General features: G+C 37.2%; 1 protein-coding gene across 1 annotated transcript in view; it reads right to left on the bottom strand.

Moving 5' to 3' along the window:
- Positions 1-24,329, bottom strand: part of MPDZ (multiple PDZ domain protein) — a gene marked incomplete at its 3' end in the record, with an annotated part of 147,969 nt that overhangs the window by 95,659 nt on the left and 27,981 nt on the right. The window contains exons 2-3 of the mRNA XM_014542364.1: positions 19,410-19,476; positions 17,246-17,412 (exon numbers count right to left, since the gene is read on the bottom strand). Of these exons, the coding sequence (XP_014397850.1) occupies positions 17,246-17,412; positions 19,410-19,425 (183 nt within the window). The remainder of the gene's footprint in view (positions 1-17,245; positions 17,413-19,409; positions 19,477-24,329) is intronic.

The following is a 24,329-nucleotide window of genomic DNA, read 5'->3' as shown; positions in this document are numbered from 1 at the left end:
AGCCTGCTGTTCAGTTGTTTGGTCATCCCTCACTAACCCCCCTGCTGACCTGGTCGTAGGCAGCCATCTTGTGAGGGTTAATTTGCATATTACCTCTTTATTATATAGGATAATAAAAGCATGATATGCTAATTAGACCAGATGTCCTTCCAGACAACCTTCCGGAAAAAGCTGGGGCTACAAGGGAAGCCCAGGTCCCAGGTGCCAGAGGGAAGCCGGTACCAGCAGCCAGTGGAAGGAAGGCCTACTCTTGCACGAATTTCGTGCATTGGGCCTCTAGTATTTTTATAACATTCTTGAAATTATTAAATTATAGGAATAGAAATGCTCACCAACCATATAGGGATTTGAAAATTTATCCACTAGACTTTTTTGTGGGGACACATAAAAGATAAAGTTTACAGTACAAAACCAGCAACAACTGACAAATTGAGGGCACAGCGAAATGGAATAAAATGATTCATGTTTGCAATTCCATCGCTTCATGTTATCAGCAGTGCCTGGACCAGAATGATCATCAGTTTGAAAACGGGTTGACAAAAAAAAAAAATCATTTCTGTAGATTCTTTTAAATTTTGAAAATCAAATATATGTTAATAAATTATGATTTTTATAATCATTCAAAGTGTGTATACATTTTTTGGGGGACAACCTATATGTAAAAATTTGTAGATCAATACAAAAAAATGACTGACAAACCAATAGAAAAGTAAGCAAAAGAAACAGGAACTCCACAAAGGATATCCAAATGACCAATAAGCATATGAAAAGGTACTCAACATAATGAGTTTTCAGGAAAATGCTAATTAAAACAATATGATATTACAACATAAGCCCAGAGTAGCTAAAATTGGGGAAAAAGGAATTTAAAAGTGGTGTGCCAAGTGTAAGCAATGATGTGCAGCAATGAGATTTTCATAGAGTGAGAGTATAGACCTACAACTACTTGGAAAAACAGTTTGACAGAATCTATAAATGCTGAATGTATACCTTAGGAAATAGAAATTTCACTCTTAAGTAAATATCCAAGAGAAATGAATACTTATAAACATCAAATGACATGTGAATGGCAATTTCATTTACAATAGACACAAACTGGAGACAACAAAATAACAATCAACAAAAGAAAGGACAAATATATTCTAGTATATTCATACAATGAAAATGGAAAAGAACTTCAGCTATATACAATGTAAGTGAATGTCACAGACAAAAAAAGTAAGATTATTATGACCACCCCATCAGTACTTTGTTGGGCCACCTTTTGCCTTCAATACTGCGGTGATTCTTCTTGGCATTGACTCCACGAGATGTTGAAAGGTGATGTGAGGAATCTGACACCATGCCTGATGAATAGCACTGTCCAGTTCTGTGAGATTTGATGGTTGTGGAACCAGCTGCCTGATGGCTCTTTTAACTTCGTCCCACAAATGCTCAATTGGATTGAGATCTGGTGATTGTGGGGGCCACCTAAGCAAGGTAAAGTCTCCCTCATGTTCTTGAAACCATTCCTGCACAATATGAGCACCGTGGAATGGCGCATTGTCTTGTTGGAAGAAGCCAAATCCATTGGGATACACCATCAACATGATAGGATGAACTTGATCAGCAACGATACTTAGGTATGTTCTGCTATTCAGACGTTATTCCACACGAATTAAAGGGCCTAAACCATGCCAGGAAAACATGCCCCAAACCATAACACTGCCCTCAACAGCTTGAAGGGTTGTACTCATGCATGTGGGGTGCATGCTTTCATGCTGTTTCCACCAAATTCTCACTCTGCCATCTGCATGATGCAACTGGAAACGTGATTCACTGGACCATATGACTTTTTTCCAATGCTCGACTGTCCAATCCTTGTGTTCCTGTGTGAATTGGAGACGTTTTATCTTGGTAACTGCAGACAGCAAAGGTGTTTGAACAGGCCTTCGGCTTCCATATCCCATATAATCTGGCCACTCAGTATATATATACACACACACACACAGACACACTATATATATATGTATATGTATATGTATCCCACATTCAAAGGCTGTTAAATCACGTTGTTTACCCATATCTTCAGAAAAAAAATCACTTCTACTGTTGTGGTAAACACCCTGCTTCCCTATTTATAATGGTCTGGCCCTCTAGCAACTTCAGCATAAAATTATAGCTGATTTGCCTACAAACGTCAGGTGGTCATAATAACCTGGCCAAACACACACACACAGACTGCATTTATATAAAATTCAAATACTTATTTATGGGATAAAAGTCAAAACAGTGTATTATCTGACTTTTATCTGGAATCTAAAAAAGCTAAACTCATAGAAAGAGAGAGCAGATTTGGGGTTGCCAGAGGTTTGGGGCAGGAAGAAATGGAGAGATGGTGGTCAAAGGTACAAACCTCCAGTTATAGGATGAATAAGTTAAGGGATCTATACATCATGGTGACTACAGTTAATGATACGGTATTGCACACTTGAAAACTGCTAAGAGAGTAGATCATAAATGTTTTCACCACACACACACACACACACACACACACACACACACACACACGTAATTATATAAGTTAATGGATAACTCACCCAATTGCGGCATTCATTTCACAATATATATGTCAAATATCATGTTCTATATCTTAAACTTACACGATGTTATATATTAATTATATCTCAAATAGGCTACACAAAAATAGTGATTCTTTTTAGGGAGAAGGTTAGAACTGACTGAGGGGACACCGACAGTCTTAGGAGTGGTGGTAACTGTCTATATTGTTATTTAGGTGAAGGGTTATATGTGTATATTTGATTTCTAAAAAATCCTTGAGCTATATAATTTTGCCCTTTACTGTAAATGTTTTTTAAACACTTTTTTAAAGTTTGCAAAATAACTGATACAACCAGAACACGGAACCTGGACAACCTAATGAATGACATAAAACTACTTCTCTTTTAAAAAGTAGAAAAAGCCTCTACATATCAACTAAACCTTTTATGACACTGAATTTACAGTTCAATTACCAGGCACTCACCCTAAATAAAGGGGACTATAGAAAGTACATGTCTATCTGAAGATGGAGCTTCCTCTATTACTGTGATGGATGACCCTCCTCAGGCTTCTTATGAATTTAAGGGGCTGATTTCCATTCCCAGAATAAATCCCTTAACAGGTACTCAAGTCGACATGAATCTTCAGCAAATGTGTTTTACCCCCAACAATTATACATTTTTGAAACTTTTAATCATTTATCTGTAGATCAAATCACAACAAGAAAAAAATAACCATTAAGTTATCTTATACTTTTACACACTGGGACTAGGCTGACAAAATTGAGAGATTTCAAAATTATAAACTGCTTTTTATGTTCTTTTCCAATAATAATAATATCTATTATATAAAATTAATATCATTTCAAAAATCAATGACTTAAATATTTTGATTATATCAATATGATCTAAGTACTTAAGCTTAACCAAATTCTTCAAGTATGCAGAGTCACGTAACTAAATCTACTACAAAAATATTGAAATATTGTCTTCTTAAGTTTCATCTATCTTTCCTGGGTTGTTAATTGAAAAGGAAGTTAATGTGTTTAGTTCTATTTTAATGGCCAACATCAATCTCTCCAAAGTACTGTCTACAAAGATGACTGCTTAGGATCAAAAGGAATTTACTTGTGGTTCCGTTACTGCAACTTTGAATGCTCAGTATAGCAATGAGAATAAAATGATCCAAGCACTATGGACATTTGATGGGCATTACACTTCTATCATTGGAAAGCCAAAATGTATATTATCTTGAAGCAAGAAAAATGACCACTTCTTTGGCAACCCTAACTTCACAGACTTCAAAAAAATTTATAAACATATATTGCTGGCTCGATTTCCCATTTTTTTTGGAACTCCTTAATATAATGAGAAATAAGAAATAGGCACTCTCTGGGGAATCTGACAAAACAGGTGTACCTCATAGAAAGGGAGACTTTTTAAAATCTGCACCTTGCCCTTTTTTTTTTTTTTCAAAACAAACAAACAAAAAAAAAGTGAATTTACAAAAATGCTGTAAAACACTCTCTGGAACTGGTCCCAAGTATGAAATGCAAAGATGGGTAGGATGTTGAGGGTATTCAATGACATACAGCACCTAAAATCCTAGCAATCACAGGAAAAATATTTTTTATACATAATAGAACTGCATTTCAAGTTTGCAACCAAAGGAGGCCTCCTTTTACATAAATCTTTCAGTGAAATACTGATTAGAGCACAACTCTGATGCATTATTGAACAGGCAAAAACCCTAGCACAATAATTGATGGTGGCACTTTGATTTAATGATCCTTATTTTTAAAGCTAATCAAAGAAATTGAGTTGCATGTTCAAAGGGGATTAGCTTAATGTGATGAGACTATTTTGGACATAAAGTCGCTCACAGCTCCTGAGCTAAACAAGATACAAAATGTAGCAGCAAGTTATATAGGGGTGAGGGGCAATTTCAAATGAAATAAGCATAATTTTACATTTTCTATGAGACCTTTCTTTCATTCATTCAAATACTTAGTGAGCACCTCAAATATTCAAGATATTAGGCTCTAGTTGAAGAGAAAGTAATTAAAGAGGCAAATTAATGCTTTCTATAATCACTAATATGTTAAATATCCTATAAAATTACTCCACCAGGATTAATTCACCCACCTTTCTTTTACTAGATAGGATTATTGAGTAGCAAAGCAGATAGTGGTCTAAAAAGCACATTATAATTTGCAGATATTTTAAAGTAGCTGTTGACTATCATTAGCTGATCAATTTAAAAGGTAAGGAGATTGAATTTAGAGAATAATTTCTTAACCCAAGAATGTTTAGCTAAATAAAAACTGTTTTAAAATGAATAGTCATTCTAAGTAATCAAAATGCAAAGTTTCTGGTCCTGTCCCTATGTATAAAGTACATAGTTTCAGTGCCATATTTGTCTTAAAATCCCCCTGTGCGAAAAAGGATAAACTATGAACCATGAAACTCAAGATGGAAAGCCAAGAACACTCAAGCCTGAAGAAGAAAATGTATTAAAGAGTAAGTAAGATTCTTGTCTTCTCCCTTTCGGTATTTACACAACTATATGTGGATGATTACCATCCTACCCAAGCCAATACTGATTGCATTAGCTTATTAAGTGACAAGATCAAGTACAAGACTTTGTACTGTTATACAATGTCATCAACCTAAGTGAAAGGCCAAGTAGAGGTTACGCTATTTAATAATGTTCTAGTTTTCACACAAAACTGCATCTATAAAGATTTTATTCATTCTTAAAATTACATCATAAAATATATTGATTAAAATGCATACTCACTAAAATGTTGGCCTCAGACACCATAATGAAGAGTACTCCATGTATATTTTGTAAGATAATTTTTAAAGAAGGTCTAAGTTTAACTAAACTATTTAGAAATATTCTACATAAAAGGATCAGACACACCCACCACCAATTTCCTAAAACATATATGAACACTTTGATAAAGACTAGAAATAACTTAAAATTAAAACAGTCACAGTTTTGTTTTAAACTATTTCCATTATGCATTGTTATAAAAATCTTTTTAAGTTTACAACTTAAAAAAAGTTTGGTCCAATAATGAAGTAAAATATAACAAGATTCTTTAATCTATCCCCTGACTTTCCACTAAGATTCCAATTAGAGTTCCCTAATTTCAAAAACAGTGTTGTTGTTTTTTTGCCACACGATTTGATTATTTTAATAATACCTTTATTTTTTATTCGCATCCCAGGGGATGGGGGTAGGTATCTGTGGTAGGATGAAAAAGGAAAATGACAGCGAATTCTTCTCATCTCCTCTCATCAGGAGCAAGAGTCTATTTCCCCACCCACTGAATCACTAGAAAAAGTTCTTGATGGAATAGTAAAATTATGAATATTTTAAAATCTTGACTCATGTGTACAGCAAGCATGTCAAACTCAAGGGCTAACCCAGGCCAAATAAACGAGGCATGCGGCCAGCAGGCCATGAGTTTGACATGCTTGGTGTATAGTATATCTTTTTAAAGTACTTGTACTGCATAAAAAATAAAATTATTGTCTAGAGGAAAACCACTATTACTTGAGTTGCAACCTGAACTAGCTATAATTTTTTCGTGAGCACCATTATTAAAGGGTGTCCCAAAATTCACGCAAGAAGTAATTTTGATAGGAAACACAGATTTATAATTAAAAATTGTAAATTTTTTATTGATTCATAAAGTACACAGTATAGGGTTATGTATTGAATACTACATCGGGTAAATGGCCTCCACTGCTTTGCTGGCACATACGCAAAGCCGTGATCTTCATTGGTCTTCATTGTCCCTGCTCCTGGGCCATAATTGGTACTTGGTAATTCTTATCAAATTGAAGGGATTGAAATCAAAGGGCAACAGATATTAGAATCTGATTCAATGATCCAAGTAAAATTAGGCTTTCATTTTTTGTTGTTGTTAATGCTCACACAAAATTCAAATCTTGCGTGAAATTTGGGATACCCTTTACTTAAAAAAATTACTGAATATCAAAAAGTGATTACTTAGCTATATGGCAGATAATTTCTTGAAAATGAAGGAAGTAAGCCTGTCACTTCAAGGAAAACAACTGACAACAATTGTGGCCATAATAAAATTTGAGCTTTCAAGTGATAATTATAATTTTGGAAAACTTGGATTTGCCACCTTAAGCATGACAACTTTCCATAATTTAAAGACTCTGTTGATAAGATGAGAAGCTCCAAGTGTAATTTTTTTTGTATTATACAATGAAGCATAATTTTTCCACTTTTCACATTTTCCAGATGACCAGTATGATACAAAATTATGCATAGGTTTGATATATTCGGCCCGGCCAGTGTTGCTCAGTGATTGAGCATCAACATATGAACCAGGAGGTCACAGTTCTATTCGTGGTCAGGGCACATGCTCTGGTTGCCAGCTTGATCCCCACTGGGGGGCGTGCCGGAGGCAACCGATCAATGACTCTCATCATTGATGTTTCTCTCTCTTCCTCTCTGAAATCAATAAAAATATATTTAAAATAAAATAAAATATTCAAAGAGCAAAAGAAACAGATTTAAATAAATACAAAATTTTCATTGATTTGGTTTCAGATTCTACATTGTAACTAAACTTTGAGAACCTACCAAGAAGAGCTTGGTAGCCCTGTCAAAGAAAGATATCCACAAGTATCTAAAAAGGCTATATTACAACTTCTCAGAGCTAAATATCTGTGTGACATCAGATTTTCTCTAAATGTATCAACTAAGTAAGATCACAAATCCAAACAGATCAACTGCATAAGCAGATATGAGAATTCAGTTATTTTCTAATAAGTTACATTAAAGAGATGTGCAAACATGTAAAGCAATGCCACTCTTCTCACTAATCTACATATATAAAAGGCTAAGTGACCTGCTGACCATCCGACTGCCTGACCAGCCGGTACATATAATGCACACTGACCACCAGGGGGCAGACACTCAACACAGGAGCTGCCAAGCTGTGGTAACTTGGCAGCTGCAGTTCTCAGGTGAGCACCCCAGAACCAGAGAGGAGGGAGCCCGATTCCTCGCGGGCCTGCGCAATTCCACCTTCGGCCATGGGTGCACGAATCCGTTCATTGGGCCACTAGTTTTTAAATATCATGGGTTTATTACAGCTAGTTTAAAATTATTAATAAATAATAATTTAAAATATTTCTCAATTTTAATTTCTAACCTCATAAATACTGATGTATAAAAAACATAAACAAAAGGGCATTGTGGTCCCTAGTGATTTTTAAGAATAAAATCAGGTCATGAGACTGAAATGTTTGAGAACTACTGCCTTAGATAATTAAATTTCAAATAGGAGGAGAAGGAATAAGAAGAGAACTAATATTTATTAAGTGCTTGGTAAGCATCAGGCTTATGCCTTAGAGTTGCTAGATCCATGTTATTTAGTTCCCATTTTACAACTAAAGAAGGAAAAAAAAGAGGGTCAATGAAGAGATACACACACACACACACACACACTACATGCGCATTTTCATTTTAAGAAATAAACCCTTGCTTATCAAGGAAATCATTAAAATATGTTCATTAAGACATTTATGAGGACAGCGAAACAGAACATGATACAGCTTCATGATTAAGACCTGGGTTCTCAAGCCAGCCTGCCTGCCTTCAAATACTAGCTTGACCACTTAACTTCTGTGCCTCTGTTTCCCCATCTGTAAAGTGAGGAAAATAATATTACCTACTTCATAATACTGTTGTAATGATGAAACAGGTAACTGTAGAGAATAGTTCACAGTAAGAACTTAATACCTGCTAATTGCTACGATGAGAAGGAAGAGAAGGAGAAAGAGAACATCTTATCAATATGGTTACTATGAGAAAAACTCCGAATTTTCAATGCAACTTCATTTATTTGGCTAGTTTATTTATGTTAAAAATTAGTTCTCTAATAAGGAAGGATACATTATTAATGTACAACAGTTGTGGGTATTTAAAAATATTCATGTACTCATTAATTAAGCAATCATTTGTTGAGTGTGAGTCAAGGATCATGTTAGGTAGAAGGTATTCAAAGATGGAAATGGCATGGTTTTTAGTCCCAGTAAGTGGACTCCAAGCAAACCTGAACTACAATCCATTCCTACACTGCTCTGCATGCTGAACAAACAGCAAGTGGAGCACAGCACGTACACCCAGCCTAGGCATGTGTGTTGACGGGTATTTGCAGAATGTCTTTTCTTTATTTAAATCTCAACACTTCTGTGCTTTCTTAGCAAAACTGCCAAGGGAAAAAATGTAAAGAATGTAGCTTAAGCAAAAATAATGTTCTTATCAAAAAATGCTGACATAGAAAATTTCTATATCAAAGGGGAGAAGATATCAAAATGAAGTTAATCTAATTTAAATGTCAAGACAAACAGTAATTCAGAAAAATGAAAATTTAGGCAAACGACATGTTAGAATTTTTGCAGTGTTTTTCCTATCAGTCCTACATTTTCAGAAGACAAAATGGATTCGCTGTTCACAATCTGCTTAGAGAAAAATAAAAATAAAACAAAACCTTACAGGCAAGTATAAATACATACAAGGGTGTGCAAAAGTAGTTTTACAGTTCATATCGAAAAAGACACACAGGCTGTGATAATTACAACAGCTGCATTAATTCTGTTTTGTGTAATCGCCACTGTAAACCCCTGTATATGAAAATGAACACATGAAGACTAATATTACTTTGCCATATTGCCTCTCCATTCCACTATTTTCATTTACTTTAAAGTTGAGCATAATTATAAATAAAACCTGAATGAAAGTTTTAGTTTATATTTTAAAGGCCCTCTGGTTAAAATATGGGGGCAGAATTTAAGACAAATGACAATCTTAATAAATTTGAGCTTATAAAATGTTTCGTTTAAGTGCAATTCTCTTTAGGAATGCTATTAACAGTCCCCCCCCCCCAACTTATTTGTTCCTTTATATTAGAGAAGTAAGAGTTTAGAAATAATGTAATTAAAAGTAAAAAGCATTGACTTCAGGATCAGATAGACTTATATTCTTTTCCTAAGTCGACCAATGAATAATTTTGTGGTCCAGATTAAGTTACATAACATCTTTCCTTCTTTTTCTTTTTCTTTTTTTAGATGCAGAGAAGATTTTAATGGTTGCTAGATGTGAGGAAGGTTGGTGAGATGGTGAAAAAACTGAAGGAATTAAGATGTACAAACTGGTAGTTACAAATAGTCGTGGGACTGTAATACATAACATCTTTAAACCCCATTTTCCTCACTGGAAAAAATAGAGATAACCCCATCTACCTCTGAGCAGATGGACTGGTTAAATGAGACAAAGTCCACAGTACATGAGGGCTTCATAAAGGTAACTGTTATTGTTGCAATAGCTTCAAAGGTAAGCTGACTGTTCTTAAATTCTTGGGTTAAAAAAAACTCGTTTAGGTTAAACCCAGTAAATTTCACATTTTTTCCCTCCAAAGAGCATTTAACTTTGTCACAAAAACACCACACAATTAACACCATTTGCTGTTTTAGACACACATGCATACCCAATGGCAAGCTGGTGCTGCATTTTAATCCAGCACGGTATAAAAAGCTTGAACAGTGCTTCTTGCCCAGCATAAAACAAGAATTTCAGTCCTTTCAAAGGCTCTATATTTACAAACGTTTAGTTAAAGGAACAAACATTTAAAAGCTGTTATTGTACCAAAAATAACGTATTTGAAATTCCTACAGTAAATAAACTTTATGGTAAATGTAGAAACATAAGAATCACTTCTTTTCTTTAAACTTCTCTTAGACCATGTACTTCAGAGTCTCAAGACACAGACACTTTTCTGGTACGCGGCTGCCATGATCTCCCATAAAAGTAAAACCATTTCAGGGATAAGGAAAACCTCTTTTCATTCTCACAAGCAATATGAACTGGGAAGAATTCTACTCCGGTTTTTAGATAATTCCTCTTTATGGGGTCAAGGCTTATTTCCTTTCTTTTTTTCTAATATATTTTTATTGATTTCAGAGAGGAAAGGAGAGGGAAAGAGAGAAAGAAACATCAATGATGAGAGAGAGAATCACTGATCGGCTGCCTCCTGCACGCCCCCTACTGGGCATTGGGCCCACAACCCAGGCATGTGCCCTTGAGCGGAATTGAACCCAGGACTCTTCAGTCTGAAGGCCAACGCTCTATCCACTGAACCAAACAAGCCAGGGCCGTATTTTCTTTCTTTCTGTCCCCTTCCCCTTACCGACACCAAGTCATAATTTAACTTACACATTTTTGAGAGACAGGAGTCACTGCAAGCCTACAGATGAATCAGCTTCATTTCCATCTCCACTTAGAAACCACAGAGAGAGGGGGCCTGCTTTTGTCATTTACATAAGGAGTAAAATAAAGCTGAGGAAACAGGCATTTCTGCCCTTGGAGACACGAATGGCACAAAACAGTATCTCTGTGATTACCAAAGTCAAAGACAAAAGGCTCAGCTATCAAAATTCTCATCTCTCCATCAACTGTAAAAATCTAAATGTAAGAAATTATCAGAACCACCGATGCTACGGCTTAAACGTAGCATATACCACAGCACTCTGGCCATGAGCTGGATTGAGAAGTCTTACACACATGTGCCTGTAGAATGGTGGCCCTGCAGGCATGCCCCGGAACAGTGAGTTCCATCCAGCACCCCGCTGGTATCACGAAAGTGATTCTCTGAAACACACACGGGCTACCTATTTTTCAAGGTTCCCTAAAAGTTGCTCCTGTTTGAAGACAAAGTATCAGAGAAAATAAAACAGGATGTACATTCCCTCATGCACATTCTGGCAGAAAAGCCATCGCTTTTATAAATTAGAAAGTGATGTAATCTTAGTGTGTATTCTTAGTGTATTTCATTCTTAGAAAGATGAAAGAATCATCTCTTAGGAGACCAACTGATGTATTTTACAATTATAATTGAAGCGCTTATCTATCAAACTGTTATTAAAACTCTGACCTTAATTTTATGTGTCTTTTACTACAATTTTTTTTTTAAATTTAGAGAAATAAAAAAAATTACGGCCAGAACCGGTTTGGCTCAGTGGATAGAGCGTCGGCCTGCGGACTCAAGGGTCCCGGGTTCGATTCAGGTCAAGGGCATGTACCTTGGTTGCTGGCACATCCCCAGTGGGGGGCGTGCAGGAGGCAGCTGATCAATGTTTCTCTCTCATTGATGTTTCTGGCTCTCTATCCCTCTCTCTTCCTCTCTGTAAAAAATCAATAAAATACATTAAAAAAATTACTATTGTTAAAATATTGTATCTAATGGAACGGTCAGAAGATAGAGTTAATACAATTTCAACTTGATACAATGAAGTTTGACACAGAAAGCTGAATGCAAAAGAGCAAAGATGGTTTAAAAGACAAAAACCTTAAATTACAGAATCCTTCACAATCTGGCTGGAAAGTTTCCTCGCTTGGCAATAGCCTGCATATATTCAATGTCTCTGATAATACAGGTCTGCATGTGACTATTTCACAGTTTGGCAACCTCAGCCCTGCACACTTTATAGACTCGACCATTCTGTTTAGGAGGGCTGTTGTGTGCAGCGAGGGTGGGTGTTCAGCATGCCCATTACATGCCGGCGGCATGCCGTCCTCATCTCCAAATTAGGACAACCAAAAATGTCTCCGGACATTGCCAAATGTCCCCTAGGAAGGGAGAATGTCAAATCACACCCAGCTGAGAACTGCTCTATACCCATATAAACATTGTTCCCACCACCTAAATAATTTCCTCCATCTCGGCAGAAAACTCCTACTCTCTCTTCAAGGTCCATCTTACATGCTATCTCCAGTGTGAACTTCGAGTCACAGTTAGCAATCCGTTCCTCTCATACCACCTACCTTCTTGTTTTTCTATTCGATTACATAAGAATATATATGTTCTGTTTTCCTGTATAGATAACAAGGACCTCCATCTTATTTATTCACTATAGTTTATTTATTTCATGTGTTCAGTAAAGGTTTATTAATAAATGATTATGAGCCTTCTTTTATAAAAGCATCCCTGAGATAAGCCTTCCACTGTCAAGGGAAAATTTGGTCCACTGAATGAGGTCTCACACCAAGCAATAAATAATTCTCCAGCTTTTTTCGTTTTATTTTGTTTTGTCTTTGCCCCTGGGAAATGGAAATTAAAAGATATACTCAATTTTAGTAAACCAAGGTCCTAGAAATATCTACTTCTCTGATATTTTTATTTGATCTTTGTGTAGATTTATCTTTGCATCACCTGTTAGGCAACATGTTTTGCCATCAGAAGTTTTGTCAAATTTGTTTTTGGAATGTGAACAGTAAAACTTGGAAACAAAGAAATATATACCAAGCAGGTAAATCTTAGAAACCAAACTAAGGAAAAACTTAGAAACATAGAAATGCAAACCAAAAATTCATACCATGAAGATCATATTTCAGGAATAAAAATGAGCCTAGCTGGTGTGGTTCAGTGGTTGAGTGTCAACCTATGAACCAGGAGGTCACAGTTCGATTCCTGGTCAGGGCACATGGCTGTGTTGTAAGCTCGATCCCCAGTAGGGACGTGCAGGAGGCAGCCAACCAATGATTTTTCTCTCATCATTGATGTTTCTCTTTCTCTCTCTCTCTCTCTCTCTCTCTCTCTCTCTCTCTCTCTCCCCCTCCCTCCCCCCTCCCTCCTTCCCTCTCTGAAATAAATAAAATTATGTTTAAAAAGCATACAAATGAAAAAGAATATAATAATGTTCACTAACACAAAAGAGTAATTTCCAACTTGATTTTATGTTAAGTCAGTATCTCTCTAGCTTTTTCAAGTGATGTCAAAATTTTCAAGGAAAAATCTGGTTTAATTGTGTGTATATATGCATTATGCATCTAATTCTAGATGATATGTATAGGAGCCAAGACTTTTCTGGGAGAAAGCTGAATGAACCAGAAGCCTGGAAATATCAAACAACAAGAACAAAAACAAAAAAGAGAGTGTTACTCTCCAAAAAAACCTGAAAATCATTACAAGGAGAGCCCTCTAGAATATTCAGAGCCTCGGAGCTTGGTTCTCACATTAGCAGCTCTTGTAACCTGAATTACCCACATCATGTCTTCAATCTTACTGTTGGTCTCTGTTGCCATGACTTAAAAAAGAAAAACTCAGCAATATAAATTTTAAAAAATTAGTCCCAAATTTCTATGAACATGGATGGACCGTGAGAACATTATGCTAAGTGAAATAAATCAGTCAGAAAAAGCTAAGACCATATGATTTCACTCATATGTGGGATATAAAACTGAAACTCATGAACACAAACAGCACTGTGGTGGTTGCCAGAGGGAAGGGGGTGGAGGGAGATGGGGGTCCTAATATAAGGTAACAGGAGAAGATTTGACTTTGGGTGGTGGGCACATGGTGCAGTATACAGATCTTGTAACACAGAAACCCACACCTGAAACCTGTATGTTCATGTTGACCAATGTCACCCCAATCAACTTAATAAATACAATTTTAAAAAAATTAATAATTTTAATCCACAGTTTTCTTACAAATAACTCAGGGTAAAAGATGTTTGATTTAGTGCCTGTGGTCAATTCATAAGGCAAAGCAATTAATTCATCAAGAAAGTAACATGCACCTATACCGGACTGGAGAAACATCATAGAATAAATATGCAAATCCAATTTTCTCATGGCTGACAAATTCCTATTATCAAACTGCTAACGTGTTTATTTGCCCCTCAATGGCTGGATTTTTGTCATGAATACACATTGAGCTCCGCAGTTATTAGCTGTGATGGCTAGGTGACAGGGAGGACACTACAGTAGAATTTGTACTTGACAGATCATTGACACACAGTCCCATTTCTCTTTTCTCCTTCTCTTCACTTAACAGGAATCATGCAGTAGGAAATAAACTGGAGCCATTAGCGATTATTCAGGTTTAATAGCACACATCCTTTTAGCTGGCGGTTAGAACAATACACAGTGTGGCAGAGTTAAACAGAGGCATCAATTATACTCTCAGACCTGTTAATATTTTTGACAATATTTAAATAGCACATCCCTTCAGGGCATGGCTTTCTTTGCCCTCTCAGTTACACACCTGTCAAGTGCTTAATTTGCCAAAGGGAAACAGTTTGATATCTAAGGGCAGTCTTAATACTGAAGAGCAAATTAGAAAAATTAAACATTATTGAATACAAGTAATGAGGAGGATCTGAGGGGAAGAAATAGTAGGCTTAATTCAACATGGCATGTCAGCATCTGTCGGTAAAGCAACAATATGATCATGTTCTCCAATATGCTGCATTTACCTTAAGCTTTTGAATTATTCACTTCCTTTGATTTTTGAAAAGACGGGAGAATTATGGTGAAGAAAAATCAGAGGGGTCCAATATACCAATACTAAAAAAGACGATGATAGTCACTTGCACCTATTGTGCATATAAAAAGATACACCTGAAAAGATAATTTAGGACCAGACTAAACAAAAGCTAGCCATTGATCAGATCTGTGTAGCTACTGATTTCAAAGCACAAAAAACTTCATTCCTTTGATGAACTAATTAAACTACAAATATTAACAAATTACTAGTTGGAAAACTATATGGAAAATTTAAATCTAACATAAAGTTTAGAATATTTTTGTTTAAACTTTAAAACAAAAAATAATACAAATTTTTGAAATGTTACTCTAGCCATACAAGAAAAAAAAATCTGGTTCAATAAACAAATGAAGTTGAATTAGTAAAGAATGGAGACTAAAGTGACAATTCAAAACAACTGGGAACTTATCAGTGGTTTTAACAGAAGTTAAACTTTTATCAGCTAACCACCTTCCTTTGGGGGAGAGTGGATGATGTGAGACAGGCTGCAGAGTTCAAAAAGGGTTAAAAAGGACGAGTTCTAGTTCTAGTCACACAATCTCTCTAAGCTGTTGTGATAAACAGGGTGTTGGCCACATGGTCCTCCTTGGCCCCTTACAGTACTTGGACAGGTGAACAAAGAGCCAAAAGTCCCAAGGCACATAAGACATGCCTATAGAATTCACCAACCTCACAGCTTACTTAGTCCTGAAATGTATCAGCATCTAGTATTGTGCGCCATACATTCCCAAGGACGATGCAGCTGAATCATGTGGGGCCCATATCCTACTTCTACCTGGAAATGGTAAAACAAGTCCACAACAAGTAGGCCTCTTTCTCCCTCCCTTCCATAGACCTGGTAAGTACAAACACTATTCCGCTTACATGAGGCTGACTAGAAGGGGTATTTTGACAGTTATCTCATTGGGCTTGTAGTATTTCCTGACATACTTACTAGTACTTTTTATTTCAACTTTTCCTCTCATTCTAATCATACCTTCATACTACAATGAGGGGAGAAGACATCTGCTCAACTTCACACACTCTGAATAATAACCAGGTAGTTTTCCACATCATAATCACACCTACATTCAGGATATTGGTTCTCCAAAACCTCACCCATCTATTCTGAAAACGAGTACCTAAAACCAATCTGTTCAATAACTTGCAAAGGGGACAAATATGACTGAGTATAACAAAAACATACCTTCTTCTTAATTCATGATAATGACTTTAAAAATCACTACATAGAAACTCACTAGAGAAAAAGATTTTTAAAGATTCTTCCTGATGTTTTGACTACCAAAATATATAGATTAAGAATTTTCATGACATTAAACAAATTCCTTCTCTACCGCTACTATTGTTCTTTTTGCATTTGGCACATTCTTTTTAGGTTTTTTTTTGGTGTGTTTTTTTTCATTGGAGCTGAACTTTCACTGGATTATAAAACTAGTCTTCAAGTTTCATTTTTCACCTTTTAAGGCAGAATGATTGCTAGCAAGTCATCCATTACCATTAAAGTAATGTGAAAAATATTAGAATGGGAGTTAGCTTGGAATGGAGGCATTGACTGACTTTAAGCCTTGTGAGGATAATAACAATTTTAAAAATATATTCTTTAAACCCTGAGAAATGGCAATTAAAATAAGTAAATTCAAAGAACAGCTGACTTCAATTTTCATTCTGTCATTGTGATATGTTTCGGTTTTAATATAAATGCTAGGACTTTTTAATGCTCATAATTTTTACAGAAAAAAATACTGTGTTATTACATTTAGAAGTTCCAGTGTTTGTCACCATCTGATGCTGTCACGAAAGGAATTGCTACTTACACTTCTTTAAGAAGTGAGAACTGCAATTCCTCTAACTGATGACAATGTAATTATTCCTTTTACTGTCAAAATAGAGGTGATTTCCCTTCCTCACACACGATTACACATGCAAATCCAGGCTTATCTGAAATCTTGTGAGTGTACTGAATGTCTGAGTCTGAAAGAGCAAGACCACAGGAACAATGAGCTGTGGTGATGATGGAAACCAAGTCTACAGCCATCCACCCTAAACATATTCTATCACCCCCTCCTCCTGTAGGGGCTCATTCTTTAGCATTCACACAGCTTTCAACACAATGTCATATCATCTACAGTATACAGCAACAGCCTTTACAAAAATAACTAGGGGGGGGAAAAGCCACAGTGAATCTGAGTGTCTCGTTTGGAGGTTTAAATGACTTCATTAACTATTCATTAACACATAGAAAAATCAGCTTTTCAGAACCACACAAGCCTTTCCCAAGATCTGTGCCATCCCGTGGACGCCTGCTTTGGGTGAAGGATGTCCTACCTGGTCTTTCAGCTGCTGTACAGAGGTCTGGAGGTTCAGAATCTGACTGAAGAGTGGGCTTTGCAAGACCGACTTCAGAAGGTTCAGCTTGTCTTCGTTTGCCACATCCCCACGCTCTCGCAGCTTGGCTTGCAAGCGCTCTGCTGCCTGCAGGGCCCGGTTTTTGTCTACACCAAAGAGCAGCATCCGTCAATAACAGGATCTAAACACACGCGCACATCACCCATGCTCATAGACATCCTAAAACTGTTCTTTTTGAGAGCATAAAACTGACTCAGAAAAAAAAAGAGGGACTGAAATGTGTCACTATAAACATATCCCGCAAACCTTGAGGTCTCTCCTAAGAGTCTGTTGGGAAGCAGGAGTTAGAGTGTAGGCTACACGCAGCTAATTGTAAAGTACAGAAACTAATTCGGGTAAAATATATTTGAGTTCTAAAGCCAGCTATTTGAACTTTTTAATAAAAACTACTGAAGACTAAATGCTCTGGGATCTTGCAAATGCTGACATTTTCACCTTTTAAAAATTTCATTTACACATAAGAAAAAACAGAAATATAACTAACTCACAAATAAGTGAGTGTGGATAATGTTATAATATCCAAAATATGACAATTTCATATCTTAAGAGCAAAGCATTCTATACTTGAGAATTTGCTTGAAAATACATCACAATAATGCATATCTCTTCAAAAACACCACTTTCTAATACTTCAACTGTTTTTCCAAAAATTTAAATAGCAAATTTACATATACATTATTGCATTATTATATACACATTATCACCAGAAACACTTTTTACGTATAATATTATTACCATGTTTCTCTTTTATTAGTGTAGATTATCACCAGAAACACTTTTTACGTATAATGTTGAAGGTGGAATTATACAGAAATTGGAAATTAAAACATGAATTAATGTTGACTGTGAGTTTACAAACATATACAAATTTAAACAAACAATATTTACTCATATGCAGAATTTTAAAAGCAAATAATGATAAAGAGACACATGAGAACTTTATTTTGGGTCATATTTCCTATGGTATCTCTGAATAAAAATCTAGTACTAATTCCCCTGTCACTTCTTGAAAGGTGTGCAACTTAGTAACAACCTGCAGAATAAAAATTAGAAAGAAATAATTTAATTTTAAATGTCCCCTTTGCTTTCCACTTTCTTGTGAGGAGGTTTCCTATGTGGAGAGCAGTCTTTATCATGTGGGGCTTTAGTATCAAATGGGTGCTGAAGGAAGTGTACACCCATGCATTTTCTTTTTTTATGATAAGGGGTGTGTATCGTGCACTGTGCTCCATGCATTTTCATTACTGGCACAGCACCAGGAACAGAAGTCACCGTAATGATTCCCATGATCAGAAAAACAGTTCCTTCTTTTTCTACCACCCACTCCCACCCTACCCCTCAATACACACAGCTGTCAGGACACCAGCAGCACTCATCAAGGTGCCAGACAGAAATCCAGATACCTTTCCACACTCACACCTGAGGGGTTCCCTGCAGTAGGTGCGGACTGTGGTGTCAGAGGAGGGACAGCAACTGGGTGTACCATACCTGACACACCCAAAACTAGTTCCACAAACCAGCTTCTCTACAGCTAAACAACAGTGTAAAAAAACTAACACATGATCTGGGGAAATCTGAATACTTCAACTTAAATGATCTCACGTAGAAATTAAACTGCCTTCTATCATCACTTAAGCTTGTCAGTCTACATTTTTGTTACTTATCTTTAGCAACTTAAAAGCAAGCACTCAGTAGTATTTTACCTGCTATAAAGTAAAAATATGGCATTGGAAATTATCTTTTTCAGTATTAAAAATACTGTTAAACTTTCTGGTGCTATTCAGAAATAAACATGAGCCAACATTAGGTTCATACACGATAAGTGGGTTTACATTAAGCATAAAACCCATAATTAGTAAAACATCTCATGTGCTTTTAACTTTTGCTTATAAATGTTTTGTAACACTTCAGATGAAATTGTCCAAATATAGAAACACATTACCTACTATCATGCTAGAAGATAAAGACTTTTAAAAACTAAGTTACGATAGATAGAATTCTGTTATATTGAATATACTGTTTTTCAAAGATCCTAGTGGAATGAGTTTCAATTTTTATAAAAATAGAAAGGAATAGATCTTACCTATCGTTTCTAACATTTTATTTTCGAAGTTCAGTGTTCTTCTCTATAGAGCAACCAAAATGGAACTCTAAGGAAAAAAGAAATAGAATGAAATGGTTATTTTTATCAGCAAATAGACTGAACGGCCGGACAACTGAACAACCAAACAACCAGTCGCTATGACGTTCACTGAACACCAGGGGGCGAGCGTGGAACATGGCGGGCATTGGCAGCAGGCAGAAGAGCATGGAACATGGCGGGTGTTGGCTGAGGCGGGATGGTGGAGCAGGTGAGCGGGGGCGCCAGACCACGGTAGGGTGCTGGTCACTGTCATTGGGGGTGAACCTCTGGTGGCTACTGAAAATTCTTTGCTCCCTCCTGTGTGCCACAGTCCCACCCAGTGCTTGCACTTGCTGTCAGCGCTGGCCCCGCTCGCACCCACTGCCGGCACCTGGCGCCAGTCCCGATCACTCGGCGCTGTCTGCGGGTGCGAGCGGTGGCTGCCAGCCCCGATCACCCCTGAGGGCTTCTCCACTTCTCCCTGCTCCTGAGGGGCAATCGGGGCAGCAGCAACCACTCACACCTGCTGAAGGCGCTGGCCCCGCTCGCACCCAGTGCTGGTGCTGGCCCCAATCGCTCTGAGCTGTAAGCAGGTGCAAGCGGGGCTGGTGCCGTCAGCATGTAGGGGCGGCAGTGCGGGAGCAGGGCTGCCAGCAGAGATGGGACTGGGGGCCGTGGCAGGATGGGCCAAGACCCACCCCTGTGCCCACTGCAGCCTCGAGGCCCACAGTTCCTCTCAAGGTGCACGAATTCCGTGCACTGGGCCCTAGTATATTATAAAAAGCACTTGATGCTATTATAATTCCTTTGACCATTAAAATCTTGTTGACTTATAAGACAGTTTCCTAATAGGCCAAACAAGTGATCATTTTAGGACTAATTCAAAATTATCTTTTATTTGCAGGTAATACTTGCAAAATAAGGCAAAATGTATGAAATATCTTTTAAAGAAGATGACAGACGTATCCAAATCTTTCCTTAAGAGCTCTTCAACACAGCGCACTAAAATCTTGGATTCCTTTAAAGATCCTTACCTACAGAGTAAGCTTACTAGACTCTGCATGAGAAATTCTGTGGGAAAAAATGACAACATAAAAGTAGAGGTGGCCCTAGCCTTGAATACTCAGTCTTAACTGGGGAGACAAGTCCATATATCCCAAGTAGAAATGAACTGTGACACTCAAGCAGAATGTGAGTCACTGGAATATAATACATAAAAGCAGAGATGAAAAACTGAGTACAAGAGTGTTAAATAAAAGAAGATTCTTCAAAAGTTTTCAAAATACCCTCCTGACTATAATATTCTCTTCCTTCCCATTAAAAAAAATAAATAAATAAAACTTCTCAACTCCTTCAATTAACACAGATCTCATCTTTCGTTGACAATGCTTATATAGACAGTTTAAAGTATGAATTCAGATCTCCACTGACAATGCCCACATCATCAACCCATCTTTAATCTTTGCTGTCCAACAATTTTGCACAATGTCTCCATAGTTACAAGTACCCTCTGTCTTATAGGAAACTGAGTCAATAATTCCTTCAATGGAGAAAATGAATCTCCCTGAAAAGGAACAAGAGTATTATTTCTTTAAGAGAAAATGCATTTAGAAGGAATGTGGTATATATGAACACATGTGTATGTGATGTATATGAACACATGCATAGACCATCAATGCCTGCAATTAGCTGTGTAATAACAGAAAACAGTACTTACTGACTTTCCTTACCTCAATTTAGAATATACTATTTAAAACATCAACTCCATTTCAAACAAATAGTTCAACCACTGGCACCTGTTTTAAAATGTGCCCTCACCCTGGCAGGTTTGCTCAGTGGTTAGAATACTGGCCTGCAGACTGAAGGGTATCAGGTTCAATTCCTGGTCTAGGGCATGTACCTCAGTTGCAGGTTCAATCCCTGGCCCCAGTCAGAGCACGTGCAGGAGGCAACCAATCAATAATGTCTGTCTGTCTGTCTGTCTGTCTCTCTCCTTCATCCTCCCTCCCTTTCATTTCATTTCACTTTCTCTAAAGATCAATGGAAAAAATATCCTTGGGCAAGGACAAAAATGAATAAATAAATGAATAAATAAATGAATAAATAAATAAATAAATAAGTGCCACAACAAGAAGGCATTAGCTCTAGCCTGGAATTGAATAGTGGTGTGGGCTTGAGCAAGGGTCTAGCATCCAAACCTGTTTCCTAGAAAACACATTTACTCATTGTGAGTAAATGAGATAAAATATACCAATTTCCAGATCACTACATAAATTGTAACTATGAAATATATATTCAGGATCAATGCTAAGCCCGTATAGATGAGCAGTCCAATATCAGGCACTGATAGCATGATTTCATGGGAAAATACAGCAAGATCTTAAAAATACACTAGTCATATTTTTTATTCTTACTGACAAGGAGACTATAACATTCCTTCATAAAATAGCATACAATTAGGTTCCCCACCCCTCAAAGAAGTTATTAATGTCTGACAATTAAAAAGTATAAGTACAGGTACCCCAATATAAGAAGCCCACGACTACATAGGTATATTTAATTAACTCACCCATAGGAAGCATGGTAGCAATGAAAGAGCATGGTAGGGAGTCTGATGATTTCAGCCTCACCACTTACTACATGTGTTTAAGTTGCTTATCTATCTTTTCTGAACTTGAAAATCTCTAATTCACATGAATGGTATTCATAAAGTTTGGAAAGGGTAAAATTATATACATAGGTGTTAATTTATTATTATATCCACATCTTGGTATACTCAATAAAATTTGGTTCTATTCTATTTCCCTTATAAAATATTAACTTCAGAAAGATAGGCAGTATTGGCCTGAGGTGGAGGGGGAGGCACCCTATGAATTTAGAGGCCCACTGATGTAGAAGGAGTTTACAGAGAAAGAGTAGTCAGTCCCCAACTGAGAAAAACACTGCCATCCAAGAGTTCATCTACAAGTCAGTTATGCGAAAAAAGAATTACTTTCTTTTTTCAGAAAAAAAATTTATTATTATAGTGTTTTTTCTTAAAGGCTCAAGCTACAAGTCACTGATATTAGCGCTCAGCTGAGAGCGCCACTCCTCTGGATTTCAGGGATAGAAAATTAATTTCAGCTTGTCTGATCTGTTCTGATGTCCCTAAAATAAATGTGTGACTTTTTTTTTGGTGGTTTTCCAGATTTCACCATTATTAACCATGGCAGAGACAAGAGATTTTAAAAAACGTGTTCCTTTCTATGTCCTATATCCCTATCCCAAGGATTCAGTTCTAAGTATAAAGAAACTCATTTATAATCACAGAATTTTTGAGATGCAGACCTGGAGTGTACTCCCATCAAACTGCAGACACAACTCCTCCTCCTCACCCTTTCACCAGCCCCCCTTCACCCTTCCCTCATTACCCATCTCAACACTATATGGAAGTAGAAGGGTGTCTGAGTGATAACAGTGGGTCATACTCAGTGGGTAAGACTTTAAAAAGATACATGTCGGAAGAATGCCAAGTTCTGAGGTTTTTTTTAGGGCAATTCGTGTGACCAGTGAGGATGATGAATCAGGGGCAGTACAGAGAAGAAATGAGATGTGGATACAATAACAAAGTAGTCAACACTAATGCTAAAGTAGAAGAAGTGTCCCTTTCTATGTCCTATATCCCTATCCCAAGGATTCAGTTCTAAGTATAAAGAAACTCATTTATAATCACAGAATTTTTGAGATGCAGACCTGGAGTGTACTCCCATCAAACTGCAGACACAACTCCTCCTCCTCACCCTTTCACCAGCCCCCCTTCACCCTTCCCTCATTACCCATCTCAACACTATATGGAAGTAGAAGGGTGTCTGGGTGATAACAGTGGGTCATACTCAGTGGGTAAGACTTTAAAAAGATACAATACATGTCGGAAGAATGCCAAGTTCTGAGGGGTTTTTTAGGGCAATTCGTGTGACCAGTGAGGATGATGAATCAGGGGCAGTACAGAGAAGAAATGAGATGTGGATACAATAACAAAGTAGTCAACACTAATGCTAAAGTAGAAGAAGTAATAATAGCAGCAAACACAGCACCAACCACAAGCTGGGCCCTGTTCAAAGCATATTACACAGTTAAGTCCTTTAGCCCTCACCTCATCCACTCACTTGAGGAAACAGAAGCACAGGAAGGCTAACTGACTTGCCCGAGGACATGCCACTAGAAGTGATGGAGCCAGGATTTCAGCCCAGGCAGTTTGGCTCCAGAGTTAATTAACAATTTAACTTCTCCAATATCCTGCCTCTTGATAGGAAGAAAATTCACCCTACCATTCTTATTCCTCTTTTCTAGTTAAATTTGAATTTCAGATGCATTAAAAAAAATTGCAGTATAAGTATATCCCATGCAATACTTGGGACATATTTATACTAAACACTAAGTTGTTGATTATCTAAAATTCAAATTTAGCCCTAGTTGGTTTTGCTCAGTGGATAGAGTGTTGGCCTACAGACTGAAGGGTCCCGGATTCAATTCCACTCAAGGGCACATTATCTAAAATTCAAATTTAGCCCTAGTTGGTTTTGCTCAGTGGATAGAGTGTTGGCCTACAGACTGAAGGGTCCCGGATTCAATTCCACTCAAGGGCACATGCATGCAGGAGGCAGCTGATCAATGATTCTCTCTCATCATTGATGTTTCTAACTCTCTCTCTCTCCCCTTCTCCCTTTCTCTCTGAAATCAATCTATATATATAAAAAGCCAGCGACCGGCACGCCAAAACGACTGAAACGACTGGTCACTATGACGCCCACTGAGGCCAGTGAACTGGCCCGATAGGGGGGCAGGGCTGGCCGTCCCACAGACCCTCCCCACGGCCGGCCCCACCCCCAATCGACCCCCACA

This window comes from Myotis brandtii, unplaced genomic scaffold (genome assembly GCF_000412655.1).
Source record: "Myotis brandtii unplaced genomic scaffold, ASM41265v1 scaffold30, whole genome shotgun sequence".
NCBI classification, from domain to species: Eukaryota; Metazoa; Chordata; class Mammalia; order Chiroptera; family Vespertilionidae; genus Myotis; species Myotis brandtii.
Note: the sequence above shows the minus strand (reverse complement) of the source record. Positions and strands in the feature narration are given on the sequence as shown.